The sequence below is a fragment of the Sander lucioperca genome, chromosome 1 (genome assembly GCF_008315115.2).
Source record: "Sander lucioperca isolate FBNREF2018 chromosome 1, SLUC_FBN_1.2, whole genome shotgun sequence".
NCBI lineage: Eukaryota > Metazoa > Chordata > Actinopteri > Perciformes > Percidae > Sander > Sander lucioperca.
This window is the reverse complement of record NC_050173.1, coordinates 9,781,755-9,807,462: the sequence shown is the minus strand read 5'-3', so window position 1 is coordinate 9,807,462 and position 25,708 is coordinate 9,781,755. Positions and strand designations below refer to the sequence as shown.

General features: G+C 39.0%; 2 protein-coding genes and 2 long non-coding RNA genes across 9 annotated transcripts; 2 read left to right on the top strand and 2 right to left on the bottom strand.

Annotated features, from left to right (window-relative positions):
- The first annotated feature begins 133 nt into the window (after positions 1 to 133).
- On the top strand, positions 134 to 3,089 carry LOC116035120 (translation initiation factor IF-2-like). Of its 3 annotated transcripts, none has more exons than XM_035992014.1 (3): positions 134 to 404; positions 977 to 1,296; positions 1,351 to 3,089. In XM_035992014.1, the coding sequence occupies exons 2-3, from the start codon at positions 981 to 983 to the stop codon at positions 2,388 to 2,390; spliced, it is 1,356 nt and encodes a 451-aa protein (XP_035847907.1). In that variant the 5' UTR covers positions 134 to 404; positions 977 to 980; the 3' UTR covers positions 2,391 to 3,089. The 3 variants fall into 3 exon arrangements, with proteins under 3 accessions (XP_035847907.1, XP_035847935.1, XP_031133930.2); XM_035992042.1 differs by having other exon boundaries at positions 136 to 404; positions 977 to 1,374; positions 1,546 to 3,089; XM_031278070.2 differs by having other exon boundaries at positions 136 to 404; positions 977 to 3,089.
- Positions 3,090 to 3,601: 512 nt separating this feature from the next.
- Positions 3,602 to 5,104, top strand: LOC116035123. The gene is made up of 2 exons (XR_004101272.2): positions 3,602 to 4,595; positions 4,665 to 5,104. It is a non-coding gene; the product is annotated as an uncharacterized LOC116035123 (long non-coding RNA).
- A 1,001-nt stretch (positions 5,105 to 6,105) lies between these two features.
- LOC116035124 lies at positions 6,106 to 7,001 on the bottom strand. The gene is made up of 3 exons (XR_004101273.2): positions 6,834 to 7,001; positions 6,245 to 6,272; positions 6,106 to 6,171 (listed from the first exon to the last, which is right to left on the bottom strand). It is a non-coding gene; the product is annotated as an uncharacterized LOC116035124 (long non-coding RNA).
- Positions 7,002 to 7,682: 681 nt separating this feature from the next.
- Positions 7,683 to 25,282, bottom strand: LOC116035122 (calsenilin-like). 4 transcript variants are annotated; one of them, XM_031278073.2, is made up of 12 exons: positions 25,160 to 25,280; positions 24,976 to 25,067; positions 21,485 to 21,575; positions 19,056 to 19,230; positions 13,657 to 13,659; positions 12,513 to 12,637; positions 9,799 to 9,868; positions 9,395 to 9,465; positions 9,165 to 9,272; positions 8,953 to 9,057; positions 8,578 to 8,640; positions 7,683 to 8,473 (listed from the first exon to the last, which is right to left on the bottom strand). In XM_031278073.2, exons 1-12 carry the CDS (start codon positions 25,181 to 25,183, stop codon positions 8,426 to 8,428), a joined length of 975 nt encoding a protein of 324 aa, XP_031133933.2. In that variant the 5' UTR covers positions 25,184 to 25,280; the 3' UTR covers positions 7,683 to 8,425. The 4 variants fall into 4 exon arrangements, with proteins under 4 accessions (XP_031133933.2, XP_035848122.1, XP_031133932.1 ...); XM_035992229.1 differs by lacking the exon at positions 13,657 to 13,659 and having other exon boundaries at positions 25,160 to 25,282; XM_031278072.2 differs by lacking the exons at positions 24,976 to 25,067; positions 25,160 to 25,280 and adding an exon at positions 21,723 to 21,957.
- Between the last annotated feature and the right edge of the window lie 426 nt (positions 25,283 to 25,708).

Below are 25,708 nucleotides of genomic sequence, written 5' to 3'. Positions count from 1 at the left end.
ATTAATTGTTATAAAATACAGCTCACGGTGAGCTGAGGTCAGAAACCTATGCAGTATATGTCAAAGACGGAGCTAGATTAAGATAGCTAGTTCTAGTTGGTGTCCAAATAAGTGATATAATAAATGCATTGACTTCTTAAAGTAAAACACATCTGAAAATATAACATATTTGTTTTTATTGGTAGTTTTTAGCTTCATGGTGGTCTCACCGCATGGACGTCATAGCAAACTGTTCCCACCTCTATTCTAGGCTACAGGGTACTAGCTGCGCATCAAAACGAGCGTACCCCAGCTAGAAAGAATCCACCCCGAGCCATAACGGAGCCGACAGAGGGACAGAAGACGACAACAACACAGTATCGCCGAATTATCATCTAAGAACACAGATACAACATCAGTTCACGGTAATAAATAATTATAACGTTATAACGTTACTCCATGATGATGTTGTAGTCTTAATGGGTAGGCTCAACGAAAGATCAGAGCGGCACACATTAGCCTATAATATGATGGATCCTTAGTGGTTCTATTCAAGCGAATGCGCAGGATAATAATGGTGCAATTATTAGTAGGCCTAGCTACTCATTGTTTAAAAAATAACAAAAAAAAAACAGGTCATCGTTTACTCATATTGGTTATGGTACCGTTATATCATTTAATTTATTTAGGCCTATTTCTTTTCAGATTAACCAAATGAGAGAATAATGGTGAGAATAGGCCTACTCTATCTTCGAAACTTTGTGAACTACGATTCTCTTTTTGGATTAAATAAGACTTTTTCTTGCTATATGGCCTAGCTAGCTATAAGAATACAAATGGTTACATAATAATCCATTGTTGCTCATTGTTAAATGAAAAGGTAGCACTAGGCCATTTTTTCAAGTCATTCTTACGATCAGGGAAAGCAATGTTAGGTTGTATAGCCTAATGCTTGATTGTTTTTCATGATCATTCCCTTGAACACTTTTCTCTGTAGGGCCATGATGAGGAGGTTGTGTGAGGTGGCTCTTGTGTCCCTTCTTATTGGGTTTCTGTTGAATACTGAATCAACATGGGCTAAAAAAGGTAGCAGCAGCAGCAAGAAAACGTCATCTTCTACCAACAAGGGTGGGACACAATCAAAACCATCCTCTCAGCCAGGATACCCCCGACAGCCACAGAGTCCCAATCGAAACCCCAATCCTTATCCTCCTGGTGGAAGTTACCCAGGAGCAGGCAACACTAATCCAGGAGGAATTCCCAGACAAAATCCACCAAGTTATCCAGGAGCTGGTAGTAACCCCAACCAGTATCCTGGTAGAGCCAATCCTGGAGGTTATCCAAACCAGAACCCTGCAGGTGGATATCCAGCTGCAGGAGGCTACCCAGCAGCAGGTGGCTATCCCAACCAATATCCAGGCAGAGCTGGCAACCCACCTAACCAGTACCCTGCTGCAGGAGGCTACCCGGCTGCAGGAGGCTACCCAGCAGCAGGTGGCTATCCCAACCAATATCCAGGCAGAGCTGGCAACCCAGGAGGATATCCTAACCAGTACCCAGCTGCAGGTGGCTACCCAGCTGCAGGAGGTTACCCAGTCAGAGGAGGAAATACAGGACAGGGTTGGGGTCAGCCTGGGGGTTACCCTGGTGGGGGGGTTGGTGGTTACCCCGGTGGGGGGGCTGGTGGTTACCCCGGTGGGGGGGCTGGTGGTTACCCCAACTGGAACCCAAATAATAAGATCCTTAGTCCCCGCTATGGTGGAGGAGGATATGGTGGAGGAGGATATGGTGGCGGCCCAGGGATGGGAGGGTCTCCATTCTCTCGTTCTGTACAGGGTATGGGTTACCAGCCCCAGTCTTCAGGTTTTGCCAAAAAAGCCATGTTGGCAGCAGGCGTTGGTGCTGTGGCTGGAATGGCCGTTGGATATGGACTAGGGCGCTTCCCTCGACCACACTTTAATTTCCGCAACCCTGAAGAAGAGCAATACTACAACAACTACATGTACCGCCGTTATGGCACCCAATCTACAGATGAAAAAGACTATGGCCGTGATTACGTCTACAATCCTCCGCCACGAGCAGAGACTTATGACAAGTTCATGCAACGCTGTATGAATAGGACTGACCTTCTTAAAGACCAGGGGAGCAGCTCTACCGTGCCTAAAAGTCAGGGTGGAGGTGATAATGATGACACCGTCGGCATAGAGGAGATTGGATACCCAGCCTTAATTGAGCAATTGAAGTCCCGGCACTGTGTTGAGCAGTACATGGTCTATTCTGAGAGTTTTCTGCAGGAACGAAAAGCAGAACAACAACTCCAGCCAAGAGGCAGCAGCCCTCCGAGCTACGGGGTGATTCAACTGTTCACCTCCCTCCTCATGCTACTGTCCAGCATGCTCCTTCTCCAGTGAGAATACTTTGATTTCCTTTTACCATACTCCAAATGGATTTCTGTTTCCTCCATTATAACTGCACGTCCATATACCGCTTATGTATTATAATCTCATAGCAAGCTTTCTGGGTCATATTTAGTCAATCCTCTATTATTGCGGCAAAACACTACTAAAAGGTAACAAAATGCAGATGTGTATAAAGAAACTAAAGTAGTCAATTTTAAGAGGCAGCAGTCAGTTGTGTGTTGTACATGCTGCACTGTTTTTCTTTCAAGAATATATTTAGCACTTTTATACTCCACATTATTGAACACTGAATGCATAGAAGATTCAGGTTACTTTAGTTTTTGTGACAATTTATTGTGACAGTATGTCTACTATATGCTACTTTGTAAAATAGGAATGTGACATTAAGGATTTTATATATATACAAAAACATCACTAACTTCATTACATCATTCATTCATCCTTTTCATCTGGAGAATTCAACAGGCTGATTCTTCCGTGCATTGGTTTAATATTCTTTCATCAAAGGAACATTTTGTTTTCATCAAATATAAAAGAATGTTTAAGACAGAGTTTAGCTAATTTTAAAAACAGGGCTTTTAAAGGGGAGATTTTCAGATTGTCAGTGCAAAGTGCAGATGGTGTTCACTTCCAAATAATAGCTTAATAGCCATAAGCTGTTTTTTTAAGGACCTCTCACAAAGGCACCAAAAGGAAAAGAAAATATGTTATAAACATGTTAATATTAATGGACAGAGCATTGGTTTGTGGAGATCTGCTATGAGTCGTCGAGTTTGCCGTTGCGGGTGCAGCCATCCTGGTTGCGGATGTGACGATTTTAGACGAGAGGGAGGAGTGAGGGAGGAGCCAGGTTACGTTACACTCTTTCACTGGCAATCACATCATAGCCACGCCCTAAAACTTTATCGCTGATTTTAAAATCAACGAGACCATAATTCAAAACATGAACAAACATTCTGTATTGCAGAAGACTTAAAACTAGCGATTGAGACCATAAACTCATTACGAAAATGTTTACTGAGGTAATAAATCAAGTGAGAAGTGGGTCACTTTCTCATAGACTTCTACAGAAACCGACCTCCTTTTGCAACCGCACAACCAGCCCCCTGCTGGAATTCAGATAGAATGCAGGTTTAAGGCACTTCCGCATTGCAGCACTTCGCCGAACCGGATGCTTTGTCCATTAATATTTACAGTCAATGGTTATAAATAATAAAGGAGAAATAAATGCCTTCAGTTCCACAATGTGATTTGCTGGGGGTTTGCTCAACATGATCTGTAGATCTGTGGTGATGATTGGCTCTAAATTGTTGTATATTGGCCAAGAAGAGACCATTAAATTGTCAAAAAAAGAGCCATGTGCACATTTTGATACAAACCCTTGCCCCTATTGGCGTTTGCATATTAAGTCAAACTTCCCTTATGACTACCAAATTGGTAAATTTTCCTTTGGACAAATGGTTTACTATCCCACAATAAAAAGCTAAACACTAGTATGACAGAAATCAAAATACGACTGGAGGTGTCCTCAAAGTAAAGTACAGCTCTACTCCTTCTCAGGTACCTGATACTAACACTTTGTTTATTGCCTGTAAAATCCTGGATTGCATGTAATAGCATGTGTCCTTTGATGTGCAGCAAATGTCGTCTTTAGTGCTGTAGTGGTGTTGCTACCTTGCCTGCAGCTGCTGAGAACAATAGGTGCATTTGTTGACAACAGCGCCTGATGCAGTGCTACATGTAGTTTGGTGAAAGCTGGGATTTGATTGAGGTTTTGAACAGATAAAGTTCAACGACAATTCAAGACTTTAATCCTAAATTCTGGCATCCCAGAACTAATTCTAAGCTTTATATCTGTACCTTAACCTTATCACACATAGTAACTTTATGTCGTATCTGTCATCAGTCCGAAAAGATTGACACTGAAACTGAAAGCACTGGCAATGGCTTAAAACTGCCTGGAAACAATGGAAGTCACAGTCTGTCACATTGTATGTGAATACTGCTGTAAGTATTGGCGGGTCTGTAAATACCTCTGTTTGTGTTTCATGAACTCTAGCCTCACGGTGTGTGTCTCCAGGAATCTAAATTTTGCTCTCCTTTGCCTCACACTGGGTTTGCGAGATTGTGTATAGTGAAGTTTATCTGTACATTATTTCTTTGTGTTTGTCTTTTATCTTATCTCTTTCCCTATGGGTTCTGTAAAGCACTTTGTAACTGTGTTTTGAAAATTGCTACATAAATTAAGTTTGCAGGCTTTTCAAGGGAGTTTAAACCAAGTAAATGTGCAGTTTAAATAAAAACTGTCACTTTTCATTTCATCCTGCTATTTTAAACAGAGTACTGCTGTGTGTACACACACACACACACACACACACACACACACACACACACACACACTTGCTTCACATTTCACTTTTATTCTTGTAATCTCCCAGTTCGTTTTCATACTGCAAGGTTTTTCCTGTTTATTTTTGTTGATTCTGGCAAAATGTTTTCTAGGCTGTAGAATATCTGTTAAGTGCACTTATTTCCCTTTAGGTTTAGATATTCTGTAACTGTCTTTGAGCTCAGATTGGGAGTGCAGTCATGTATGTTAATCGTCTGGTTTGACTTGCAGTTGTAAATGCTTTGGGTTACTAATATGGTTTAATATGGTTTGCCATGGATGTTTATGTGCTAAATAAAATACAACACAATAAGGGTTTCCTTGCCTAAATGACATCATTTCATAAACACTGTCACATATTCTTGTTCACAATCCCCTTTAAGACAATGAAACAAGGACAGACTAGTCATGTTTCCTAACTAGTATAGTTATTTGCAGTTCAACTCTCAGCCATTATTTGTTTTGACTAAGTATATCTGCAGTTTCTGACAGGACATTATTGAATTACATCACTCTTCTTCAGACTTTAGACTATATGTTTTAGGCAAAGCTTTTTATTTAACAGTGATGCATTTGATATATTTTGTTGAATAAAAAAAGCTCAAAATGTAGCTTTTTTTGTCTAATGTATTGACCAAATTATAAATCGATAGATCATGAAAATACTCTGCAGAAATTTTTTTTAGTCAAAACATGTTTATATTCCCCAAAGGAAGGTGTCATATAGTCACTCATATTGATTCCCAGCCAAAGTTCCTTATTAATTGTTTTTGATTGCCTAAAAGTAGTAGTAAGTATATTGAGTCAGTAATCATACTGGAATCAGCCCGTAAAATACTATGTGTATGCTTTTATTGTAGAATGTGGTTGCTAAAGCCCATGAAGTCCCTGCACTCATATACAGTTAGTAGGATCAGGACAGGAAGGATCATTTGTTCAAATTAGCTTTTATTTAATTTGATAAGATGATTGATCATTAGCCTAGTGATCAGATGTGTTAAATGTCTCTTATCCAGGCTGCTATAAGGAAAGACACCACATGTCCAAGCGTGAGAAAGATGTTAGTCGTGGGAGCGGGGGCAGCCGCTGAAACAAAGGCTCTCCAGAGAGACTGGTTGTTAAATCTTTGGCCTTCGTGGTGGTAAAGCCGTTGATCTTGTTCAGAAGAGGCTGTCTTATGGCCGTGATGATTCCCAGATCCATGCTTTGGCCTACCAAAGAAGCCCAGCCCATATCCGGTGCCTGTGCCTCCCAGCATCCCTGCTGCTACTGCTGCTCCCGCCCACTTCAGGCCCTGCTTGGGGAGGCCTCGGCTCTGGGAGGGCGGCGCTTTGTCGCCATCACTTTTTCCTCGACCCTTGAAGCCACGCTTACTGTATGCACCTGGGCACAGAGCTGCCATAAGTAACAGCCAAACCCACAGTGAGAGAAGCTTCTGCTGGCCAGTCATACTTACTGGAGATGTGTACCCTGCAAAAACACACCTACATACATAAATAAATCAGTGGCAGGTGAAGGCTGAGGGTGAATAACCTAAGCCTGATCAAATTAAAATGATATTGCTCTGTATGTATTTTTGCATGGCATATCTATTCTTTTATTTGAGAGACAACGAAAGAGGGGTTTGTACAGTCTGTTGGCTGTCGTTCAAACTGGCATTAAAGCTTTTGATTGAGCTCAATGCCCATCCAAAGTCACATGCTAACCAGCACTAACACAATAGACTTCCAGAACTATCCACATGCTCTGTCAACACTGGGATAAGCTGGGCATTTTGTGTGTGATGCATACTGTATTTCTCCCTTCCATGATGCATTTGTGTTTCCTGGCTCTGATAAGCAATGTACATTTCCCTAGGTTGTTACAAAACAAATTAATGATGTATAATCAAAGGGTGTGTAAATGCAACGGTATGTACTATTGCGATACATCTGGCAGGAGATGATTTATAAATCTTAAATCACACAGGTAAAATATGCTGATACAATCCATTTAGCAATTAATAACATATTAATTAAGAATATTTGTTAAATGTTTTATTTTACCTTTGTGATTGGTCACACCAAGAAGTTGTGATGCTGGAGCGGCGGTCCTTTGTCAAACCACAACACGTACAGTGGAGAAGAGCAGCATTTTGGTGTAAGTATTATTTCCACACCAACATCCACTCAACAGAGCCAGCATAGCTCCTCCCCAAAACAAACCCTGCTTTGCTATTGGTTCAATATCAATAATACAGTACCGGTTGAATGATTTTGGCTGATTTGGCATTTCACACATTTGCAACACCTAGTTTTCTCCCATGATTCACCAAATACAAAGGCTGGTGCAAAAACAAATATATTACTGTCTGCATTGGCTTGTTAACTTACTTCTTACTCCTTTGGCTCTTTAGCTGGAAGTATGGCCTGTAGCACAAGAAAGAGACTTTTTATTTTAGGGCTATTTTCATCATGTACAATTAAAACCAGATATATAAATGTTGTTATTAGTCTCTGCTTTACACATTGAGCTTCTCTTGGTCCTGGTCATGCAAACCTAAATCCTCAACCTCACCATCAATCATGTCTTCATCTGTCCTGTCAAAAATAAAGGCCGAAAATGCCCCAAAAAATAATCTTAAAAATAAATAAATAATAATTTGTACCTTTTTTTTATGAAATATCAACATTGTGATGCTGCAAAAAGTTAGAGAGCCGAGAAGGTCGAGAATAAGAGAGATGATCGTCAGAGAAACCAGACTGGACTAAATGATACAAAAATTTGCTAAATTTCCTTCAGGCAAATTTAAACAACTATGTCTTTTTGCTTTAAGTCAGCAGATCCTCTTGAGGGAACACTTTGGACAATTGTCGATTTGTTCAGTATCACTCGTACAATGGCTTAACACATTACATTTTTCATGTTACATGTAGCATGTTGCATTGAACTTTGTTTTATTGCTGTTTTGCAGCTACATAGTTGCATAACTTTAAATATAACACTTGGTGTAATCATTTGCAAGATGTTAAAATTTCTCTAGGGTACAGTGAACATCTCACTGCTTTTACAAATCCCAGCTTTGTGTGTTGTGTAAAAAGAGAAGATAGTCAATAGTCAATAGATATGTGAAGGTATATATTTATTTCACTAAGTTTTGGGTCAACATGACAATGACATGGTATTGCGATTACACTGAAATCTAAAGAACATAGAAACATAATTATAATCTTTACATTATATATGTAATACAGTAACAAAGTATTCTCATTTGCCCAAGTTTCAAAGTGGTCATCGATAAAACCCCTTGTTTGTGTTCAATGTGGTTTGCATCACATGCTTGCAAGCAGTCATGCTCATCTCGTAATGACATACTGTATAGCAAGGGTATTGGTGGTAGTTTTTCCTTCAGGTGCAAAAACAAAATTGTCATGCAAAGAAAAAAAATTTCTTTAAGTGATTCTGTGAATTCTGCACGTCTCTGCTTAGAACAGTTTGTCAGCAAAAGTAATAGTTTTTGCCACTTTGTATTAAAATGTGTCAAATGTGTTGCATGACCCAGTTTCTCCTTTTTAAGATGGATGAAGTAACTTCAAGCCCAGATGCTTGCAGCTGGAAGCACTATGCAACATTACCGATCCACGTCCCTCTACAGAAACTAGATGACATTCTCGAAGAGCTGCATGGAAGCCATTATATTTTCATCCTGTTGAGAAAAGAAAGCAGATGCAAGAGAAAGTATGTCGTTTGTGCACAAAGCTGCATGAACTCGGTCAATCACCCCGCAGTAAAACTTGTCAGTGAGGTTACCTTTTGGCAGGTTTCTATGAATTCATCAATAGTCACCACTCCATCTCTGTTCCGGTCCATTTTCTGAAATACGTCAGACATGGAAAGGAGAGATTTCATATTTAGTCAAGTATGAAATTATATTAATTTAAGGTACAAAAGTTTGTTGTGAAATTACATTGATGATGGGCTTTGAAAAGGGGCTTTGTGACATTTTTCTGTTAAATTAGATGTTCTTTTTCTTTAAATGAGAGAGTGTCATGGGTCAAAAGCACTAATCAGGTACAGTGTGTGACACACACTTGGATCAGTACAATATCTGGATGTAATAATACACCATCGATTTTGATGCCAGAGATTAGGCTGTGTGGTTTAGTGGATGCAGAGATAATATACCTGGAAGAATTTCTCCACATGCTCATAAGGAGAATCGTCTCGTACACTAGGTAAGGTATACCTGCCCATCATGTCATAAATGGATGTCATTATTGCCATCATTTCCTGCAGGAAACCGAAGAGAGAGACATACAGTACATCTGCAGAATTGAGGACGCTGCAACAGATTTTAGTACGTTTTCTAATAAATGAGAATGGTTTGTTGATTGTACCTCTTTAGTAATGTAGCCGTCTTTGTTGATATCATACAAGTTGAATGCCCATCGAAGTTTCTCTGTAACAGAGCCTCTAAGCAACACAGACAATCCTATCACAAAGTCCTGAAAAAGCAATTTTCATTATTAGCTTTCTTTACACAAAAAAACATTGCACTTACAACTGAAACTTAACCCCTGCAACCCATGATAAATGACCACTAAAATGCAGTCGTTGGTGAACTCACCTCAAACCGGATGGAGCCACTTCTGTCCATGTCAAATGCGTTAAACAAGAAATGTGCATATGTGGTTGCATCTAAGAACAAATAATCAATACGCAGGGTTGGAAATGAACAGGAAATGGCAATGTTTAATTACAATATTTATTTAATACTGAGAATCATCACTAGCTTTGCTTGTCTTAAAACATTTAACACCATTTTTTTATGTTTTTTTTCAGTCTGCAATCTTAAATTAAGATTAATACAACTATTAGTTTTGATGAAGATTAACCACCTCGATTCTCATTGTTCACACATTTTGAAATTAACTTGCTATTCCAAAGAGTAGTGAGATTTACAAAGCAGATAGTGAGGGCAGTCTGTTTTATGCTTATGTGCTACCAGTTTGCATTGGTTACATAATGTACCTCCTTGAGGGAAGAACTGTGAGTAAATAGTCTTGAATGTTTCCTCATCCACAAGCCCACTGGGACATTCCTATTGAAAGAAAAAACATTTACATAATTTAGGTCAGATCATCATAAAGAGATTAGATTGGTTTAAAATTGTGTCAAAATCTATAGTTGAGATACTATAGAGATAACAATGCTGCTTAATAACAGAATTTTAAAGTTAGTGTCTTACTGATATTCTATTATTGTATCTGGTTGTGCAGACACGGTCCCCGCCTGCAGTGCACTGTAATTTATGGCCACTAGGGCAAGAAGATATCCCAAAAACCCCAAACTTAAAAGGCTGAGACCATCTTTGTTGTTTTCCAGGATTTTCAAATAGAAAACGACCACTCAGCCTTAACAAAAAAGGAGTGACATGTGTTCCCACAGTAAGCTTATCGATAAGGTTATGAATAATATGAACTCTAGCAGTAGTTGAGTCACCGTTAGCTGTGCTAAGTTTGGAAATAATGGCACAGAAGCTAAGCAATGTCATGTTATTACTGTGAACGCCACTTAAGTCAGCGGCAGACCAGCAACTTCTGTGTTCTGCGAGATGAAATTAGGAGGGCTGGGACGGGACCAGGGGCGTTTCTAGGACTTGAGGAGGTTTGGGGCTAAGCCCGCCAGCCTGGACCCATTTAAATAAATTGAATGCAATGAACACAGAGCAGATCACAAAACAGCAATTGGCTTGCAGTTTGGTAATAGCCAGTGTGTGGATTTCAGCTACCCAGTTTGTAGATGTTAGTTAGATTGCACACACAATATGGCCTAATCACAGCTGGCCTGGCAACCCAAAGCCATAGGTTTGTTTCCAGATTTCTGGGGTGACATTTGATGTGGGGGGAGGACCCCCCCCAAGAAAATTTTGAGCATTAAACACTTAATGTCTTGCTTTCTGAAGAATTTTTCTGCATCAATTTATGCTGGAAATATCTTTATTTATGGAAAGGGAAACTAGATGACAATTCAAAATATAAAAACATAATTGTAGACCTATGTTATGCAGTCAGGCTCTCAGGCATTCTGTATTGCTTTCAACTATTTATTCTCCTGTAGATCAACTTTTCTAATTATCTCTGCTTGGTCAGCAAGGCATAATTTATTCTTGCCTCCTCTTTTAAATCTTTTGTTGGGGAAGTCCATCCATCCATCTTCTTCCGCTTATCCGGTAACGGGTCGCGGGGGGAGCAGCTCCAGCAGGGGACCCCAAACTTCCCTTTCCCGAGCCACATTAACCAGCTCCGACTGGGGGATCCCGAGGCGTTCCCAGGCCAGGTTGGAGATATAATCCCTCCACCTACTCCTGGGTCTTCCCCGAGGCCTCCTCCCAGCTGGACGTGCCTGGAACACCTCCCTAGAGAGGTGCCCAGGGGGCATCCTTACCAGATGCCCGAACCACCTCAACTGGCTCCTTTCGACGTGAAGGAGCAGCGGCTCTACTCCGAGCTCCTCACGGATGACTGAGCTTCTCACCCTATCTCTAAGGGAGACGCCAGCCACCCTCCTGAGGAAACCCATTTCGGCCGCTTGTACCCTGGATCTCGTTCTTTCGGTCATGACTGTCTGGGGAAGTAACCTCTTTAATTGTGTATGTGGCACTTACTCCTGATTTGATTCTTTCCCGATACATGGGTGCCGATTTGTATTATGTTTTTAATGTATTGCATTTCTAGAAGTATTGTGATTTGATAGTATTGAGTATTGCGATTTTCTTTTCCTTCTTTAACAAAAACAAAAGTTGAATAATACACTTCTAGAGACAATATATCATGAGACATTTCCAATAACTAATTGTTTTCTAAGAAGAATGCACATTACATGTCAGTCAGTCAGTCTGACATTTATTTAATTTTGTAAAGAAGTAAATAACATGGATTTTCTACACTTTCTGCTTTCGCTCTGTTTTGCTGACAGAAATGATGTCAGCAGTACCGTATAAACAGAAAATAAGGTCAAATATTGGTAAATAAAAAAAAAATATTGATTCTAGGGAAAATAATTGATTTTAAAAATCGTCGCAAAGAAAACGCAACACATCTGATTTTCGATTTTTTTCCCTGGCCCTAAAAATTATGTTTTTTATCACTAGAGTCTGGTTGATTTGAATAAAGTGATATAATAGCTTCAGTTCCCTGTCGGAAAGTCTGTCAAGGCAAGGTGAAGTGGTGAAAATATTCAAAGTACAGTGTAAACTTAAACTGATGTTTATTTTTTAGGTGAGATAGAGGGGTGAAACAGCGCCCTGCTCCAACCAGAGCGTGCCAAGCTTCAACTAAGTGGTGTGCAGAGAGAGGCTTTATGTCACCAACAAAGGATCAACGATAGAACCTGGAGCAAGCGTCCTTGGCACCCATGGCACCCGATGGCCGGGATAGTGGGGTCTTAGGGGTCTTAGTGTTCTCCTCCTCGTTGCAATGATTGTAGTTTTTCCAATAATCCTTAAACATGGAAAACATCCACACAATTCCTCTAAGGAGGACTTAAGGAATTGTAAATTCTGTCCGAAAGATGGCTTTATTCCTATGCAATGATTACTCAGTCTCAACTTGCACCCCTGAGCCACCATAATGTCTAATGATATTTGCAAAGATGGAAGCTCATCCTCTTAAATCAAGAGAAGGAAAGAAAGAAGAAAAGAAGTTATTTGGATGGTCAGCTGACTGTGCTGATTGTTTACATACATTTTTGAAGCCTCTGTAAAGCGACTGCAGCTCCTTCCTGGTGAACTGTGTCTGGGCTTGGAGCTGATCGAGGCCCTCAGGTTGATGGCGCACCATTGAGAGTTCTAGATCGCCGTCACAGCTGTCTGTCAGTGGGAAACAGAGAAAACAGGGGTGGGGTGGAAAAGATGGGGGAAAAGAAAAAGGGAGGATAATAACAATAAGAGAAGAAAGACAGAAAAAAAACAAAGGAAGGGGAGGAGTTGAAAATACAAAAAAAAACAAATAGATGGGAGGCAAAAAAATATCTGCACATAACTCAAAATGCTCACCATCTTTAAATAAACAAGGAAGGTTTAAGAAGGAAAGGTAAGACAAGGAAATGGGTGGGAAGATAAAAGCGGGTTAGAAGAATGAACAGTATTGGTGAAATTTGATAAAAGAAAAGACCGTGGGGAAGATGTATGGACATTTTTTGATAGAGTAGTGGGAAAAAACGATGATTATAAAGGACCTTGTAGCTTGGAGAAATTAGGGTGGTTAGAAGAAATAAGCAGATACACTGTACGTCAGAGCAGTTTAAGGAAAAAAATACAGGACAATTTGGCTATATCCGAAATAACTCCCTCTTTCACTCATTCTCTGTTCCCTACATAATAAATACGTTATTGGTTATTCTATAGTAAGGGATATATTGACATTTCTGACACTAGTCACAAATCACTAGTCACAATCATTTTCGTGCTGTCACTGACAGGGGTGGTGTGACATTTTTAGCAAAAGTAGTGTTCTAAACCTATTGTTTTTGCTAAGGAAGTCGGAGGAATTATTAGAAGAAATTGGACAAATAGTGGTATGAAGATATTAGGGAGCAATTAGAGACACAGCCTTTGACTTGCCATATAATCACAGGTGTCAGTAATTAACATTGATGAAGTCTTTGTGCCAGTATGCTCAACATCACACTCATACTGATGTTATCAGTAACACTTTGTTTGACAAGTCTTGATGTCCAAAAGGGAAAACGGGGTTATTATATCAGCCAAAGGTAAAACGGAAAGGTAAATTCAATAAAAAAAGGAGGTGGAATAAGTTTAGAGAGACAGCTGGGATGGAATTAAACTTAATAGTAATACACAGAGGAATACCACTTTGAGTTACTCACCATCTTTAAGAGCAAAAACACAAATGGGGAGTTGGAAAAGACCAGACCAGGAAGAGATGGTGATGAAGAAATGAGAGGGGGAAAAGAACCGTTAAAATATTTGGCTCGATATCTACAAGTTACCCAAATTTACCAACACAGTGAACACATTATTAAAGGAAATATTCCCATTTAAAAAACAACAACAACATTAACATGCCAATATGTACACTGACAGAGTTTTTACGGTTGCTGCAAATGTTCAGGGCCAGTATGAACAATTACAGCAACCTAAAACTCTATCTGTGAGTGTTATTTTAAATTGTTTTAAGAAGATGTGAAACTGCCCTTTAATATTTTACAACTGCGCTCACTCATAATTTTAGCATTTTTTATCACTATTGCAGTCAACAAAATAACCAGAACGTTTTAACAAGATTGTTCTAATGCTAAACAGAACACCAAAGACAAATGTTTTAACATACAAACATCTCTTTATGTCTTACCTTCCAGTGACAAGGGCTCCCAAACCCCAAACTGTTTGAGCACGACAACAAACAGTCCGATAACAACAGCAATGGCAATTACTTCCATGCCATCCAATCCCATTGTTGCCTTGCATTAGATCCCGCCTGCACAAAAGCCCCTTTAAAAAAACTTAATGTTAACTTCCTCCTGCCAAGTCCTTTTTTATCAGTGTTTTTGAACAGGCATCAGCAGTTATATTCACTTCAACAAAACCCCTGACACTGACCAGTTAGACAGTAGATTGCCTGCAGAGCATCCTCCTTTAAGTTCAAAGTCCATCATGTGCAAATAAATATCGAATTTGTTGAGTGTTAATCCCCCAAAATTATCCAAAGCTTTCTCCACACGCATATCATCCATCTCTGTTACTACTCGCTGGCATTTTACCTCCTGGCCAAAATTCATTTTAGGATCTCTCCCACAACTCCATCAAGTCAGGGGCTCCACGCCCCACTCACTCCATCTCCTCTCACTCTGTCCTGAGCTGTGTGTGTGTGTGTGTGTGTGTGTGTGTGTATATTTGAGGTTGGTAAGGCAGGGGGTGGGGGGTTGTTAAGGAATCTTCTTTACTAATAGTCACTGATTGACAGTTTATGCTGTCTTTATTTGCTCAGTCATTTCAAAGATGCAAAGCTGTAAAACCAAGCATTGATCCACATCTGCAGATGGCTGAGCTATGAACAGCACTTAGAATGAAGGAGCCTGCCCTGCCCTGTGTGGCGCTGCTTGTGTCTAGTAGAACGTTCAGCCATACACGTGCTCCATAACTCAGGAGGATTCACTCAGAGCTTAAAAACACTGTGACCAAAACGGTGCTTTGTTTATGGCATTGTAGTTAAGAATAGTAAAGTTAAAGTGAATTATATCTGTGCTGCAAAGGCGAGCTACACACCTCGGAGATCAATTTGTAGCTTGTGTAAAATGCTCCACATAACATACATGCAGAGTACTTTTTTATTTTTTGTTGTTTAGACATGAGTGAGTCTTGATATCATTATAATGTGAGGGAGGGCAATGAGAGTGAAGAAGAATTTAAGTATAGTTCACAGCTGATGACTCTGCACAACATAATGGACTGAGTTAAAGTACGAAGGGGGGTGGAGGGCCAATCAATTGTTGAGAGGTAAAATATTGGTCTTAGAAGAGGGAGAGAAAACAGGCCAGAAATGCATTTCAATAGCCGAGGAGGGTTTGTGTAAATGGACTCATCCTTAATGTGTGATGAACTGGGATGGTGCCACTCCAAAAATACAAAAATAAATGTGATGCTATGGCTCCAGTGTTACACTTGGATGCCTGTATACATTGTATACTTTTAAGATTCCAGAGTGAAATTTGTATATGTCATATAGTGCAAAGTATTTACTGTTTTTGTTTAGTAAGTTATTTATTATATATCATATTAGTTCCCTATTGCTTATTCTCTATAAACGTCCTTGCAGAATACTGATCTTGTGGAGCTCTGATTAAATCTTGTTTGCCAAAATGCATCAGCATCTGAAATAAAATGGTAAACTGAGTCATGCATTGGACATACTTGACCTTCCAAAATGATGTGCTTAGTTTTGCCGTGTATGATTTAGTAGTGTATAAACTGTGAGATCAGAAGTGATGATTCGCACAGCTGATAAAATGGTGCAACTAGTTATCCTTTACATACAAATATGGATTTTTGCAGGGTTTTTAATGTGTGGGTTAATTGTACTTCACCAGACAGAAACAAACTTAGACATTACAGAACATGCAAGATGTATGAGCTCATGTTGGAATTCACCTGCCATAAAAAATAATGCAACATTATTCTGTTTAATGCACCCTAAGTGCTGATCTATCGCTGTTCCTCTATTAAATACAAACAAGTGAGGTGGCTTAAGCATGCATAGATGCAGACAGTGCACCCATCAGCCTCACCATCCGGTTTTAATGACTGCCGTGAGAGCAGCATTACAGCTCAAAGCCTAAGCCCATCTATCAAAAACTGTCACACAGGTTCTCGTCACACAATTAAATACCCTGAATTTTGCTCTCTCTCATCCTTTTTCTTAGTGCATGCTTTTAGCTCGTTCATTGATTTTTGTGCATTTTATTTTTGGCAAGAAATTACCTTTCTGGAGAGGCTTCATACACACACACACACACACACACACACACACACACACACACACACACACACACACACACACCTTGCATTGTGCAAAGGAATCCAACTGCCCTATAATATGTTTTTTGTCCAGGTTTCATTAAACTTTGAAGTGCAAATAAAGTTTCTAAACGTGCACTGCAAACACTAACTACCAGAGAAGCAATACATTGAAATGGTACGACAGCCATTCTAAATGCCATTATTATGGTGGTATTTCCATCATCATTGTAGGCTATTCACAGATAGCCATACCTCTCCTTTTAACAGCTCATATGATTTGACAGAACGCACAAATGTTTTCACACTCTATAATATTACTTGACAGTCATCAAGGAGAAGTGTGTGCAGGAGGCCCAGCAGCAGCCACAATGGGGATGTTTTGTACATTTTGACCTCCAGACCGGAATTTTTGGCCAATTCACACATTGCTGCAGCTGCAGAGCAAAAATACCCTTGTTTCCTTTACTAACACTAGATAACAGCACAAACACCTAAACAAAACAAAGAAACTTCTCACAAATGTACATTATGCTGTAATTATTTGTGCAAGATCACCTCAGAGGACATTCAAAAAGCCAATTTATGATTGAAAACTTTCATTGAAAAAAACATTTTTCACTTGTCATCTGAATGAGTGTGGTGTGTGAGCTGGTCCAGACTATGTTGTAACAGTGTACCAGTGGGTTTGCTAATGTTTAGTGTTGAGTAAACTGGGTGATGTCTAATGGAAACAATCTGCTATTTCACATACAGTATGAGGTGACAAAGGGGAAGTTCTATCTCTCTCTATCTAGTACAACAAGTACAGTAGCATCTAAAAACCTTTGTTTTCATGTCTTACACAACATGAAAGTGCAACATCCTTTGCTGATGTTGTGTGATGATGATTGTACTTTTTTCACTTTCATAACTATAGAAAATGTATATCATGTTGTGCATTGCATCATGGAACCCAACACCTTTTTCATCAGTAAACAGCAATTCCACATTTTTCAGCATTTTTTTCAAATGTTAGGATTATTTATTTGTGTGAGAGCATGTCACTGGAAACCACCTAGCATTTTTTTGATTGTTCTATATGAGATACACCTGTTTGAGAGTGAGTGCAGACCACTTTCTGTTAGAGACAGTGGTGCAGGACACACTCAGGTGCTATAATGTTCAAAGACCACTAGATGGGGATCAAGTTGTTATAAAGTAGAGGACATCTGCTTATCCCCTCAACAAATATTTCCATGTTAATACATAACCAATGCCCCTGACGGATAAATATAATTATAAGGGATAATAATGATTTATTTGAGCTCGTAGAATGCAATGCTGACACACGTTTCAGTGCATTCCTACTGCAGATACACTTAAAGGCCTAATAAAAAAAAGATCTAGACCAGGGGTCTTCAACCTTTTTTTTAAACCAAGGACCCCTTAACTTAAAGAGAGACGGATCAGGGACCCCCTACTACATATAATGTATAAAATGAAGTAGCATATTAAACTGGGCCTACAATAACTTGTAGGGCGCCCTAAAGCCTTTATACATACATTTTTAGTGCATAAAATAATATAAGGTATTAAAATAATACTTGTTGTCATGATTTTATAAATAATGTTTTAATGTTAAACATACATGTGGCACAGTGAATCCTTAGGATTAACGGTGTGGATACTACCTTACCTATAGGGCAGTCAGCCTATCATCAATGTTTTGTTTTTTTTCCACATACAGGCTGATTATTATTTGATAATAATATATTGGATTCATATTAAGAAATTTTCATTTTTGAAAAAAACTTTCAAAAAATTAACAATAATTTGGTGGCCCCCCCTGAAGTAACTCGGAGGACCCCCCTAGGGGTCCCGGACCCGCTGTTGAAGATCACTGATCTAGATAGACCATTTCCCTGCTGAAGTTCAAAGTAGGGACGTTATTATACTTAAATTGTATAATGTGCCTGTTCGAAGTGATGGCTTGTTAGCCATCAGAGCATTTGTCCTGCTACTGTTTCCAGCCTGTCTGAGGCACATGGCCATCTGTCTGTTGGCAGAGAGAGATGTCAGCAGTAAACAAGTCAGGAGGACAACAGCAGGTCATTTTTTGGAAACCGCAGAGGAGACATTTTGTCTGCTCATCACTGCGTGTGCTACCCAGGCTGATTAAAGTCATCAGAGGGGAAATAATCAATTCAGTTGAAATAAGGGAATTATGAGATATTGCTTGGACAGATTGCAGAAATTAATGGCTGTCCTGCCTGTCAAGCGCATGCACACAGAAGAACAATGTCAATAATTTAGATATAAAGCAAGACAAAGGGGTCATGTAAAGGGGCAGTGAGTGGAAGACACTGTGCTCTTCATCTTAAGAATGTGCCACTTCTTCTTTTGTGATACAAAGCTATATAAATATTTATAATTTTGTTATTGATTTATTTCATTATAAATTATGTTATTTGAATTAAAATTGAAGCTAGACTTTAAGATGAAATCATGCCTTATCATTTCTACGAGGTAAAGCGGTCAGACAAAAACAACAACAATTGTGTTCCGTGTATAATATACTGTAGATGGGGTAGATGCTTTAAAATTCATGTATTCTGTTTAGATTGAAGGCCTGCCTTACTACTGTCTCTCCCTCCTGCTTTGCTTTGAGTCCCACTTCCCCTGCTGTCACACACAATCATGCAGATATGCAATACACTGTGTTGTTGTTGAGGGTGTTGGCCTGGTGGTGTGTTTCTTTATGTGAATGTACCTGGCCCTTGTTGCGTGGTACTGGCGATAATCCACTTGACGAGACAACAATTCATCAAAGATTTACGTGTGAGCCGTGGTTTCTGCCACTTGGAGCTGTCTGTCTGTCCACCCGGGTTTGGATCTTTCCCGTTGGCATCAGGCAGCAGGCCGCCATCCACTGCCTTCTCATCCGCCTGAGAAAGACAGAAAAGAGGGTTAGAAGATAGACCTTATGGTGCTAGTTACAGAAAGCAGAAGGTCCTTAACACTTAATGTAAGATCCTGAAACAAGACATATAACTTGTCTGATAAGGATCTGAGCACATTTTCCTCTGGTATAACTTCCCGTAAATGCTCTTTAGGAAGAGCAAGTTATATAATGATAGGTTTTTATTCACAAGGTGGTATAACAGCAATAGGTTTGGCACTGGCAAGCTAGATCTACTTTCATGTGACGATATGATATTTCTAAGACAAAACGTAACAAGACTCTTGTGACAGCTGGACCAGCAGCAGGAGTTACATTCAGACATCCAGCCAACTGGTGAGTATGGATGAACATATCGACACCTCAGTAATCAATACTTCAATACTCAAATGCTGAAAAATTAATGTGGTTGCACGGCTCTTTTGGATTCTTTCAGACTATTTGCACCTACATGCTGTAATTATTGCGTCAAGCATATTTTAACATTGCAGTTAGAAAAGAATCAATCTTTGTATGTATTATACGGATTAAAATAAATTCAAGACATTTTAAATGTGCTGAGTTTCCAGAAAAAGAAAAATAAGAAAGAATTGGGAAAAATCTAATATCTTGTAACAATGAGCACTATTATTTTCACCACACAACATCTTCTCAACTCACACTGGATGCACACACTCAGTGTTTCTATATTCTGTTAAATATTTCAGTGATAACAAAGCTTGAGATTTCTGACTTGGTGAATTTAAATAGCACAACGGATCTACTGTAAAATAATCCAAAAATAATCTGTGAGGCTTTGTGTTTCCATTTTTAATTTTTTTTTCAGTCCCATACAGTATGTGTTAATTCATAGCCACTGCCAGTGTGATTGTAGACTATACTGTTCTTCCTTTTGTCATTTGATTATTTAGAGCCAGTTTGATATAACTTTGGCTTTTTTGGCTTTTCTTAATGCTTTTCTTTGTCTCTGCAAGTATTTTACTTGCTTGTGATAAAGGGCTTTAAGATATTGTAATGTAAAGAGTTTGTACAGAAAATAGATAGAACTACTGGGGTGCTCCTGTCCCCTCGGCCCACCTTTTGAATATGAAAGGATGCCAAAGCATCCAGCATCGAGAATGTTGCTCAATAATTCACACTCCTTAAAACTGCATCAATAAAAGATCAGAGTTGGCTGCCGTGGACTGGTGTGGTGAAAGATGACTATGAGTGGTCTGATGATTGATTGACCCTCCAAAAACCACATAAACAGGCGCGTGCACACACACACACACACACACACACACACACACACACACACACACACACACACACACACACACACACACACTCAAAATTGAGTCAAACTAAATTTCTGTGACGCCATGTTGAGAAACTGGTCTAAAAGATCTGAAGAGGAAGGTGATTTGGGGTCTAAACATCCAGTGTGCTGCATTATTCAAAGGACTGAAGCCATGTGTGCCGAGTAGTGAGATGCTCCCTGGGATCATCTAAGTCATCATGAACGCTGTGGGCGATCATCCTCCACTGATCATCACAAGTGTTGCAACAAATCCACAACCTAATATCTGACAAGATTGTTTCTTCCGGCACAGTTGCAAAAGAGGCAGTTGATAGCTAATTCAGTTAAACGCTGTTCGTATCCTGCTGCCTGCACAGACAAACATGACTATTTACCACCTGTGATGCTTTTACTTTTTGCCATATGGCTAAGATGTTTTGGCCTGAAGTTATTGGTCAAACTCAACTAAACGGTATTCATGAAAACACTGAATATTGTATTACAGTAGTATCTGCATTGAGGCTAGCTTGACATAAAATGCATGTGCCCTTTATTCAAAGTTTGAAATCACCAATTTACTCATGTACTGTACTTAGGTACTTAGTCTAGTACTTGTACTTTACTTAAGTACTTAATTTACTGTAATGCCACTTTTATACTTCCACTTCACTGCATTTCAGATGGAAATATTGTATTTATAATCCACTACATGTGGATTAAAAGTACAATATATACTTATATTGCATATAAAGTGGTTCAAGTTAACCAGCCAACATAAAATATAATAATATATTGTTCAGTTATGTGTCAAGACTTTAATAAGACAAATATCGTAAGTTAGCTACCATAATATACACTATAAGCACATAAATGAATATTACCATGATTAATGGTTCTGCATGCTAATCTATCCCAGCATAAGCAAATTAAAGCATACAGTAATGCATGTTAATTGTACCTGCATTGCGTCTGGATGTGTGTTGCTGTTTTGCAGAACAGATCGCTGCAATCCTCCTCTACTGGCTCGCTTCGAACGTCCCTGAAGTGATCTGCAGCAGCATGCAGAGAGGCAGAGAGAAAGAAGTGGTATTTGAAGGAGGAGCAGAGCTGCTCTAAATGCTGAGCTCACACACTGAGCTGAGTATAAACATATAAAAGTACAATCATCACAGCTACAGATAAACAAACGCTCGAACCTGAAGAATCAGAGGATTAAAGCATGATTCAGGCAGTGATCTGCAGGAGAGTCGTGATCCTCAACAGCTACAGTAAGAGTATCAAAAGGCTGAGCTGCTCCCAACAAGTCAAGAGGAGGCAAACAATTTATAGAGCGACAGAAGGAGCGAAGTGTGTGGATGAGGTGTTCACATCGTGACACATATTATTAGAAGTGCCAGACATATTATAACCTGCAGTGATAGTGTGTGGGTCCAAACTCAGACAGGCGCTAACAGTGTGACTCTCTGAGGAAATTAAAAAGGAATGCTGTTTCATACTCACATACTGTCCAAACTAATTTACTGATTTTATACAGTAGCTCTATGTGCTTGCTCCAATATAATGATGATAATAATAACAATAACAGGAAGAGTATTAGATTTACCGCCCCCCCCCCCGACCCCACAATCTTGCAGGCTGCTTTCTCAACAATTTCTTACTTTTATCCAGTTTGTTTTTGGGGGACAAACTGTGAAATGTGTCACTTTCTTCTAGATGAAAATGTCATACACGATTTGTTGACATTTATATCAAAATGCAAAACTGTATTCAGTGTATTATAACCATCATAATCTACTATTCAAAGAAAATCTTACTTAACAGACTCTTATTTACTGTTTTATTTTTTAGTACCATTTTAGTTATTTCACTGCTTAAAAATATTAATATTACAATATTTATTGTGTGGTGGTCTCCCTAATACATGAGGGTGACCTTAGATGGTTTGTTGGTTGGTTGGCTCTTTCCAGTGTTCTAAAACTACAGAAAACAACAGAACTTCCCATCAACATTGAATAAACAGGCTGCATGTAGATTTATAATGTACTAAAAACCACAGTCAAAGTAGCAGAATGCTGCAACATTCCTTTCATTTGACTTTGAAATGTGACATTATAGCCCAGTTTGAGCACACTTTGTACTGTGCACCTGCTTGTGTCCATGGTTTCACATTAACTTGGAAGGTAAATGAATACGAGTTCAGGAAGCTCCTGTGCCCGAAGTATGCTCTGACATTGCCTCTGCTTCTGCTTAAGGGTCATTAGGAGAGAGGAAGGGGGCTTTTATTGTCGGGGGGAACCTGACAAAAACAGAGGAGAGAAAGAGAGAAACATTGGTCGGGTGAAGAATTAAATATGTATTTCACTTTCTGGGCAAAGTCTTCCTTTATTCAAGATGAGCAATCAACACTGGACTAGAAACCAGCACTGCACTGTACATGCCAGTGTGTGCATTCCTTTGTAAAATAAATACACTTTATTTTTTTCTAAATGCTAAAAAACATGCTAACATGTTGGTATTTAGCAGGTTTAATGTTTATATGGTGTTCCTTATCTTAGTTTTGCTTGGTAGCATTATTGCATTTGCTAATTAGCAATAACCACAAACACTTGAGGTTGACAGGAATGTCATTTGTCACAAGTATTTGACAATCCAAATTTTTTTCAGGGGATCATCAAAGTCATTTAGCCATGCCACTAGCAAGGCTAAAAAAGTATAAAATACAAGCAATTTCAAATTGAAATTAGATAATTAAATGTACATATAATTTGCTTAAGATACTTCTTAGATGTCAGAGAATATAATAATATCTTTATTGCTATTACCGCCATCATTATAACTTGAGAAATTCAATATTCTATACTGTCTGTCCTTGTGCTTTTTATCTTCTTACAGGTCGCTCACTCCTGCAGACACTGAGGTTATTTTTAGCTTTTAAGTTCCAGCTTGGGGTTTTATTGAGAGTGTGTGTGTTTAGTGCAGATGTGCCTTGTGGTGTGTGTGTGTGTGTGTGTGTGTCTTTTTTTCTCTCTGTCCTCATAAATGTTGCATTCTTTCCATAATTTGCCACAAACACTCACATGCATGGCTGCACACATTTGTGCACGTTCTCATTTTGTCTCCAGCTGTGCCTACTACCCACTGCTTATCATCCTTTTGTATGATAAGAGACACAAACATAGCCTAGAAATGTAACATTGCAACCTATTTATGAGTTATAGAAGTTCATGTAATGGGGCAGATGAGGATAAACAGCCTCACAGCAAAGAGGATATTTCCCGAAAGTTCCAAACACAAAGCAAAAATATTGAAGAAGCAAATTAAAATCTCCACAGCTATCCCAATAAACAAATACTGTCTTATGTTTTTAAAAAATCTGACTTTGGCAAGAGATCTCTCTAAGAAGTAACATATGAATAAGACTAAGAGTCTACTACAGCCATGTTTTAGGGACTGAGAGGCTGTGCTTTGAGCTAAATGCTAAAATCAGCATGCTAACATGCTCATAATTACCGTAAACGCTTTGAGTGAAAAGCAGAAACGTCTGTTGTCTGCGTTTTTGCAGTCTGAGTTTTAGGGGTTTAGTGCACCACCTCACTCGCTTGCAGTTACGGAGCAAGAAATTAAATTGTTTTCCACACTTGATGCAATACTATAACAACTTCACTTACCCTCTGCTGCACCCCACTCAAATCATTCGTGACCCATGAGGTTTAACAGGAATCATAATGCCAACGCATGTCAATGTTTAATTAACTCAACAATCCTAATCTGTGTCCTGTGTTAATTATGTGTGTGCAGCTCTGAGCAGCTCTGAACGTGGTCATTTTATCAAGGACCACTGAAGGTTAGTTGAAGTTAATTACACTGTGTGCCATCAGTGGACTTATTCTCCACTAAAACCTCAGTGAATATGGAATACAGCAGACAAAAGTTTCATATCATATCTCCTCTTTCTTCTTGCATATATTTTCCAGTCATCGCATATCATAACTAATGCAACACATCCATCACATCTGACCTGATTTATTGCAGGGTGATTGGATTGGATAGTCCGACATGTGTTCATCTTATGTAATATTTCAAACTTTCACATGTAATAAGGACATGTTGTGTACACAAAAGCTTGTGCAGGAGAGGTAAGAAGCAACGCATAGAAACTCAAGGCAAGAAAAACAGAATGACATAAAATAAAAAAATAATAAGGGAGAAAAAGAGTTAGCCAGTTTGATTGCTATGTCAATCATCCCAATCATAGGTGGAGCAGGAGCATTGTCTTTGTTTGTGGCATTTGAAAACATAAGTATATATATATATATATATATATATATATATATATATATATATATATATATATATATATATATATATATACATATACAAAATATAAATATGTAAAATGTTTTATGATTGTGGAACAAGTAGGACATGTCGCTCTACAGGGCTTCATACCTGTAAATGTTCAGCACCACAGACAGCTCCAGCAGCTCCTCAGCACCACGGAGAGCGTCTGAGTTCAAAGGTGCAATCATCCTGGTGGTCCACTAAACCACTGGGAGAGCAGACAGAGGTAAGCAACTACTGGATACATTAGTGCTGTCACACCTGCCTCGTCTCTCCACAGATTTATTTGTACCTGCTCCCTCACACACAGCTTCATCTGCTCCTCATCACTCTGTCAGCCTGGTCACGGTATTTGCCTTATACTGTAGGTCTGTGGGAAATAAACTTTATAATGATAGTACAATGCACGCAGACAGAATAATGCTTGTTTCTCATTTGCTTTCCATTATTTACAACTTGCACACTCATCTGTTTCCTCCCTGCTTTCTGAGCCCAGGGGCCTCTCTGCTACTAGATCTACATGTTTGTAAGTAATAGTAACTGATTTAATGTTTACCTGCTCTACATAATGTTGTACCACATATTTGTTTTTTAATTTCTTGTGTTTCTACTTTTACATCACTGCATTTTGTAAATGTATAGTTTCATTAACAGATACTTTAAGAGTTTTCACTCACTAACTACTGTATATTGTACTTTATAATCATTCATCTTATTTTTATTTTCAGTTTGGACACCAGATGTCACCATTGTCCATGTCAAGTTAGCTGCTGAGCTGCTTGCTGTCTCCAGCTTTTCAGGGATACAAGTTTCTTTGGCTATCCTGTTTCTTTCTCTTCAA

Excerpts from the sequence above, each read along its gene's own strand:
- LOC116035120 (XM_031278070.2), top strand. The coding sequence starts at position 981 with ATGATGAGGAGGTTGTGTGAGGTGGCTCTTGTGTCCCTTCTTATTGGG.
- LOC116035122 (XM_031278073.2), bottom strand. The coding sequence starts at position 25,183 with ATGAAGCTGTGTGTGAGGGAGCAG. Across the intron at positions 25,068-25,159 it reads AGCTGTGTGTGAGGGAGCAG|TGGACCACCAGGATGATTGC; the intron begins GTACAAATAAAT and ends CCAGTGGTTTAG. Across the intron at positions 9,466-9,798 it reads ACAGTTCTTCCCTCAAGGAG|ATGCAACCACATATGCACAT; the intron begins GTACATTATGTA and ends ATTTGTTCTTAG.